This window comes from Oryzias melastigma, unplaced genomic scaffold (genome assembly GCF_002922805.2).
Source record: "Oryzias melastigma strain HK-1 unplaced genomic scaffold, ASM292280v2 sc00325, whole genome shotgun sequence".
Lineage (NCBI taxonomy): Eukaryota > Metazoa > Chordata > Actinopteri > Beloniformes > Adrianichthyidae > Oryzias > Oryzias melastigma.
The window spans coordinates 83,821-91,912 of record NW_023416929.1 but is presented as its reverse complement, the minus strand read 5'-3'; the positions used below and the strand labels follow the sequence as shown (position 1 = coordinate 91,912).

Here is an 8,092-nt window from a genome sequence, read left to right as displayed (position 1 = left end):
CTCGTGCCCCGGCCATCATCATCTTCATCATCATCAGTCGGTAGCAGAGGAGCAGATGAGGTGTTGGCAGCCGTCGCAGGACGCCACGGTGGTGGAGATGAGCGCGCGCGGCGTGTGGATGCTGACGGCGGTGGTTCAGGTGAGGATGCGGGCGCGTGACGCAGCCGCGCGCTCAGCCGCAGTTATTTAGTATTTGTTTATTGTTTGATGACACTGGAACAGAAAGGAGAGTCCTCACCACCTGCTGACCGGAACCTGCCGCCTTTATTCGTTTGGTGAATAGGTTCGGTTCTGGACGGGTTCCGTTCGCTGCGTTTGTAATGCGTCGCGTGCGCTGCCCCCCCACCCCACGGCAGTGTCCTCGCGGCTCTTTTAGCCCGTTAAAGCCTCGACTCCCGCTCCGGTGTCATCCCACGGCCGGGGCCGGGTTCGGCTCCGCAGTCCCGGACCGGGGCCTCAGCTCCGGCTGTCCGCCGCTCTGTGCCGTTCACGTCCCGCCGGGGGAGCTGCAGGCGAGGCTGCGGGGCCTGGTGCGGTACAGTGCGGGGTAACGGCTGGTGTTCGAGCTGCAGCCTCCAGTGTTCTCTCTACTGGACCAAACGAGCCCGTCCGAGCCGGGTCCTCTGGTGGTCCGAGCAGTCGGAGCGCTCGCACGTGCACGCTTGGAGCTAATCCCGGATCCCGGTGGCGCTCACCGAGGATCAGGAGCGGGGTTTGGCTCCGGTGCTTGAACGTGGCCTAAATGTCAGCGTCTGGCTCCTGCAGGTGCTCCTGATCCAGGTCCTCAGCAGCCTCTGAGGCCTGCAGACCTTCACGGATCCAGGTCAGGTGTGGGAGGGGGACCAGCAGGTCCAAACCCGAGTCAGAGGAGCAGACCAAACAAAGAGCTGCTGTGTGGGTGAAGAGAAAACAAACTCTAAGTCCACATCTTCATCACATTTCAGTCTGAAAGATTCAACTTAAACTAAAAACATCATTAGTTGACGTAAAAATATCTTCTCCTTTTTTGTTTACACTAGACCTATAATAAATACAGATTGTTTGAATAAATGTAGAAATGTGTTGAGTAAATTTGGATGAGAATGGAAGAAAAAAAGACAAAACCGTTCACTACTCTCCTGAAAACTGCATTTGAGGTCAAAATAAATATTCACGCTTTCTGTCTGCTGTTACTGTGCTGCTTAACAACACGGTTAAGGAAGGAAGAGATTGTGGCGTGAGCTCAGATCAACAGGACGCTGCTCTGCTTGGCTGAAGGGTGGAGGATCAGGTCATGAGATAAACCCCGCGGCGGCCTGGCTTGATGGCGAGTCAGTGCAGGATTACCTTCAATCCAGTAAAACCAAAGGATTCTCTGTTTTAGTGACTGCAGCCACAGAGTTCAACTTTTAGGGGGAAATGCAGAGTTCAGGGAGGATGCTGCACTGAGAGGAATTCTAGTTGTGGTGAAGGAAACTTTAAAGATTCATTGACATTTGATCACAGAAAAATGAATTGTAAATCAAATTGTCAATCGAAAGCCTCATTTCCACTGAGCAGTCCGGTACACAGCAATTAACTCTGAGCATTTCCACTAGTGCTGCCACAAACCATTATTTTCATAGTCGATTAATCACCGATTATTATTATTATCTTAACATCATTAGCTTTAAACTAACTAAAAACTAGATATATAGCATTACCTGTGATAATGTTAGTGTGAATGCTGTGAGTGGAATTTTTGTCCACTGAAGATGCTAGTGCTGATAGCTGAAGATGCTGAAATTGATAGCTAAAAATGCTGAAGCTGATAGCCAGCTAAAATATTTGTTAAATGTTGTATGAGCTGAAAAAACAAGCCTAAGTTACCCAAAATAGCTAGCATGTAGCTGAGATATTAGCTAAACTCCAAATAGCCCGAAAAACCTTAATAAATGCCTAAATATTCCAAGAATCTAGCAGAATACCATTATATCTTTAAACTTTACTACACTCTGACTACATGCAATATAAAGTAACAGCTAATCGACTATTAAATTAGTTGTTGATCAGTCAACTTATCATGGCACATAGAAAAGCAACAAAAACGGAAGTCATCCAGCAGTTCGCCTTTTTCTTGCTTTACTTTTTGTACATTGTGTATAACAGGAATTTAATGTTGTTTGAAAGAAGATTGCGGGCAGCTAAGAAGAATACCGCCGTAAAGAGGAAAACTGAAACGCTAGCTTAGTGGTGTCGTCATCATTTTCTCTCAATCAGCGGGTGGCAACAGAGACTGTCCTGTTCTATTTTTCTATGGACCTACAACGGATGGAGGCCCTCAAGGGGTACGGGTCAGACCTGTTTAATGGATCCATTTAACAATGGAGATGCTCAAAATACTGGATCAAACTGGACCGTACTGCTTAGTGTAGAGGTGTCAAACTCAATCACACTAGGGGCCAAATTCCAAAACACACCTTAGGCCGCGGATCGAATGAGATAAACATTTATTGAACACTCTAAAACTACATTTTTGAAACTTTAAACCACAACTTTTTAACATAACTATGAACTAGATATATAGCATTACCTGTGATAATGCTAGTGTGAATGCTGTAAGATGAATTTGGCTGCTGAAGATGCTGAAATTGATAGCTGAAAAAAGTTTAAGCTGACAGCTAAATAAGCTAGAGCTATTAGCCTGCTAAAACGTTACCTAAATGCCAAATTAGCCCCAAATAGGTTGGCCAACACAGCTAGTATGTAACTGAAAACATGGCTAAACTTAAGAATATCCTAATAAACCTAAAAAAGCCTAAATAAGCCAAAACAGCTAGCATGTAAATATTAGCCTAACTCCAAAATGGCCTAAACAATCTAAAAAAAAGCCTAAATTAGCCAACTCAGAATGTAGCTGAAATATTAACTTAACTCCAAATAGCCTAAAAAAATCTTAGTAAATGCCAAAATAGTCCAAAAATCTAGCAGAATGACAATTTTGAAGACCATAACTTTTTAACATAATTATGAATAATAAAAAGGCAGGAATATTATTCCAGAATTAATCAACTTCAACCTTAAATAACTTTTAATATTTTACCCTCCATTTTTGTTAAAATTACACAGGTTAGACATAAGAACAAGATAACATTGGGCCGTTAATAACAATAAAATAAAATGATCTGGAGGGCCGGATAGAATTACCCGGAGGGCCGGATCTGGCCCCCGGGCCTTGACTTTGACACATGTGGCTAAAGGTTCAGTATTTTGGATGGGGATTCTTATTGCATTACATTTGCTGTATTAGGTTTCATTTCTAGATGACCTCACTGGGTTTCTCTTCATGGCTGTGACTTATGTTTTCTCTTGGTGTAAATATTGACCAGATGCACCAGCGGAGGATAAATACTGAGCACTCATCACATCATGCAGCTGATGTTGCTTTGGTCACAACATGAAGATCTGCTGCATTTTCACAGCAGACCTGGAGCATTTCTTTATGCAGAAGTCCTGCTCTGTCCTAGATTTCAAGAAGCTAGCTTCAGTCAGTTCCTCAGTTGTCGGGTCAGGACGTTAACTCCTTCAGGCCATAAACTCCTGACAGTGTGGTGGTGGTGGTGCACAATCAAGCAAGTAGAATTAATGTGGCTGAACAGTCTCACATCATTAATATCAGCTCCATACTAGAACTGCTGATGAGTACTTTTAACAAAATAGACCACAACACATTCAAATTATTTTATTTCTATGGCCCCTTTCATGTAAATACAGCTCAAGATTCTGTACTAAAGCGCCATTCCACTCCGATGAGAGTGGTGTTTTTGGCATGTTTATCATGTTGTGGCATTTTTCTGATGATAGACAAAGAAATGCAATTACTATTCTATTTCTTAATTCAAATTGTTGTTTATCAGAAGCAGATGACAAAATGCAGTTTGAAAAACATCATATTTGTAACGTAGAAAATATACTGAACTAGCTACAGCCCCGCCCACAACTGAGAGATGAATCTCTGATGAACTCTTCAAAAAAAAAAAAAAATCTCCTAGAAAATGACTGGTTTCTAGATTTAGCCTTAAAACATTCTCACAAGAGATGACCGGAGTGGGTCTTTAACTCTTTTGCTGCGTTCACGGTCACCTGTCCCTCTGCTCGCCGCTTGTGGTACATGTGGGAGGAGCTACCAGCAAATGTTTTTAGCATGATCGCTACATGGAAAGGTGTCTGTGGATATCTCACTTAGAATGTCTGAAGACACAGATGATGTTGAGGAATCAGGTTTATTTAATGAAGAGGGTTCTACATCAATTACACGTTTCCATGTCTGGATTCATGAGATCATTCTGAGATTCCAGGAGCTAGTTTACTCTCTCTCTAGATCAGGGGTGTCAAACTCAATCGCACAAGGGGCCAAAACCCAAAACACACCTTTGGTCACGGGCCGAATAAGATAGACATGTATTGAACACGCTAAAATGCCATTTTTAAAACTTTGAAAACATAGCTTTTTAACGTGGACTAAAACTCGGGACGCAACCGGTACCCTAACCCTAGCCTGGTCTGGTACTGTGTCCGGAACCAGTACTGATCTGCATCCGGTACTTATTGTCCGGTACCTTGTTATGGTTAGAGTTAGGATACCGGGGCAGTTCACACCACCAGTATCGTACCGGTTTGTGGCCTGGAGGTTGGGGAGCCTTAGTTTAATTGGACATCAAAATACAAAGAATTAGGGACGCAAAAAACATCAATTTTTGACAAGGAGGGGTCCTTAACCAAACGTCAATATGTGACTACTTGGGAGTGAGAATGTGTTGCGATATGTTACCAGCGCAAGATAACATCGGGGTGTTGATAACAAAAATATAAAATGATCTGGAGGGCCGGATATAGTCACCCAGCGGGTCGGATCCGGCCCCGGGCCTTGACTTTGACACGTGTACACTAGGTGATTGTGTTTTATGTGACAGCTGCTTCCATGGTGTGTCTGTGTCTCTGTGACTGAGATTGATGTCTCACTGTCTCTCTTAACCAGAGAGGGGAAAATTGGAAGCAAAAATAAAATCAGGGACTGGCTCCAGGGTGGGTCCCCCAGTGATGCCAATCCAGGCGACATAACTGGATCTTTGATTTTACTTCTCATAAGGGGTTCTGAGGGCTGCACGGTTGCGCAGTGGTTAGTGCTCTTGCCTCACAGTCAGAAGTCCCCGGTTCAAATCCCAGCTGGGTGACCTGAAACCGAAATGCCACGTTCTCGCCGTGCATGTGTGGGTTGTTCCTCCCACCGTCCAAAAACCTTTTTTCATTGGGTAATTGGTTACTCTAAATTCTCTAGGTGTGAATGAGAGTGTGTTTGGGTGTGTGATTGAGGCCCTGTGACAGACTGGTGACCTGTGCAGGTGAATCCTACCTTCACCCATCAGTAGCCATGTTAGGCTCTGGCCCCCCCGCGACCCCAAAAGGGACAAGCGGCTAAGATGAATGAATAAAGGGTTCTAAATCTGGTCTCAACACCTCCTGGAGTCCTCCCTGGAGAGGTGTTCCGGGCATGGCCCACTGGGTGGAGGCCCTGGAGAAGACCCAGGACACTTTCGGCTGGGCTGGGACGCCTCAGGGTCCCCCAGAGGTTGAGGAAGTGGCCGGGGAGAGGGAAATCTGGGCATTTTTGCTTAGACCGCTTCCCCCATGCCTCGGTCCATGATGAGAGGAACAAGAGGGATGGAGGAAATTTTCATCTTCCTGATAGTTAAGCAGAATAAATAAAGTTGTATTCTGTCGTTTCACTTTCCTCCAAGGAACCTGTTTTTAGTGCATAGGGATTGTTGCTGACAGGCTGCAGGATAAGTAATCCCATGCCTTCATTCTGCTGAAAACTGAATGAATATGGAATCATTCCTCCTCAGTGAAATAATCGGGCAGAATCAAACTGCCTGGAAGACTGTCATTTTTTTGCCTTGTTCTTTCATCTACTCATAAGTTCATAGGTTGTTTTTAATTGTTACTTCCCTCATAAAAGCATTTTTGTTTCTTGCCCTGTTAGTTTTATCTGAAAGTGGGAGATGGCAAATAAAACTAGATGATGATGTAAAATTGATCAATATTCTTGAACTGGACAGCTCATAATGACTTCTGAGTGAATCCTGCTTTGATTTGCTACAATTTACATTTTTACTTCTGCTTTTCTTCATAAGTGTTTGTTTTAGGCGGGATTCTCCAACCTGCAGCTCCAGATCCACATGTTCTCTTTTATCTCTCCATGGTGGCTCCTTGACCAAACATAAAATAATTCATGGAGACTGCTGATCCAGACATGTCGACCGTCAGAGTCAGCAGCTCCTGATAATGTCTGTCTAACCAAAACTAACTAAAGAAAACAAATAAAGACTACCTGTAAATTAAGACTACCAAGATCCAAACTAAAATAACAAAACCCAGCAGAGTAAGACTGCTAAAGACAAAGAGAGGAAAAAGAACAAAAAAAGGAAAAGTAAAATAAAATACAATTTTTTTTAAAGCAAGGATTACTTAACTAGCATTTATTAAATTAAGATTATTTAAATGTATAAATTGATGTCTGAGGTTCACATAGATGATAAACTATTTAGGTTTTTACATCCTGTTGACTTGAAGACGTCTTGTTTGTTCAACAGTTTTTATATACAAAGAAAAACTTTGGTAAAAAGTTTGATCTTTTATGAGTTAAAATCACGTATTATCTTATGCTGAACAACATTGGTTACTAGCTGTCCAGAGCTGCACTGAGATGATCCTGTTTGGAACAGAGCATCTTTTATTTTGATAATAGGTTTAAAAAAAAAAAAAGAATTTGAGCGATTCTAGGTTCTTTTTATATATTTGCTTTTGTTTGCGCCAAAAAATAAACATAATTCATATTTATTATTAAAAGAAAGAAGGTCATGAATTCAAATCCAAATTTCTTAAAAGCTAAAGTAAGACTATGCAGCTCCTTCTAGGTTTTGATTAGTAGAAAACGAGCTCAAATGCCTCTTTTACTGTTAAAGGTTGCTGACCCCTGTTTAGCCATTATAATCTCTTAAGTAGGTAAAAAAATCCTGTACCTTATATCATAGAAAAATACACAACAATGACGTAAGTTGTATAATTGATGTTTTTCTAACAGGAGCTACTAACTCTTACTCATAGCCTTGACATTAGACATCAGTTTGTTTCAGTGAAAACAGGCCTGTGCTTCTGTTTGTGTGTCACTGTGGATGTGGGGCAGGAGGTGGAGGAGGGAGGCTTTGACCAGAGCCCCGGCTCTAAAAGCAGGACAAACAAAAGTCTAGACGATAATTATTGTCAGAAATAATTGACCTGGTTGTCTGCTGCTCCTCCTGCTGATTATTAATGGTCTCCTGGTTTGTAGTGGTGGAGAATGGACATTTATTTTCCTGTTGATGCAAAGCATCGTTTGTTTCCCTGCTACAGGACGGACAAACAAACTCCATTGAGAAATACGGTCATTGTGGCGTGTTAATTGCCTCCCACAGTGCTCTAGTTTTAGATATATATTCACTTTCAGTATTAATAATCACGTCATATCACTGACTGTTGAGTTTGTCGCCCTGCAGGGTTTGAAGAGTCTCCCACACTAACCCATTTCTTCTAGGTTTGTTTTATGTGATCTTCTCATTTTTTTCCCTTTTCAGGTCCTAGTTTTGGTTGGTGAGGCTGAACAATCGTCAACAGTCCAGCAGGCAGCAGTCCTTTGCACACGGGGGTTTACTCAAGATGACTACACCCTGGAACTTGATGGAGAGCTGGCTGAGGGACAACCTGTCCTCAACGGTGAGTGGACGGATCATTCTCCAGTGTGTGTGTGTGTGTGTGTGTGTGTGTGTGCGCTAAAGGATATTATGCATTTTTTAATTGTAGTTCTTTATATATAAAAAGTAGGACAGAATTGTTTCATCAAAATGAAAAAACTATTAAGAGTTTTTTTAAATTAAACAAGGACCATGCTAAGCTTCCTTTTTTAGAAATGGTATTTATTTAGAATTGATTTGAACAGAACTTTAATTGATCTCTCAATGGGGGAATTGAGTTGCTACCAGATCTCTATAATAACAAAAGATAACAAATGGCACAAAAACAAGTGTCCAGTGTCTAT

The 8,092-nt window shown here is 42.2% G+C and overlaps 1 protein-coding gene across 1 annotated transcript in view; it reads left to right on the top strand.

The window, feature by feature from the left end:
• LOC112138771 (cadherin-2) overlaps positions 1-8,092 on the top strand; it is a 37,321-nt gene continuing 29,229 nt past the window's right edge. The window contains exons 1-2 of the mRNA XM_024261397.1: positions 1-139; positions 7,632-7,770. Of these exons, the coding sequence (XP_024117165.1) occupies positions 56-139; positions 7,632-7,770 (223 nt within the window). The 5' untranslated portion in view covers positions 1-55. The remainder of the gene's footprint in view (positions 140-7,631; positions 7,771-8,092) is intronic.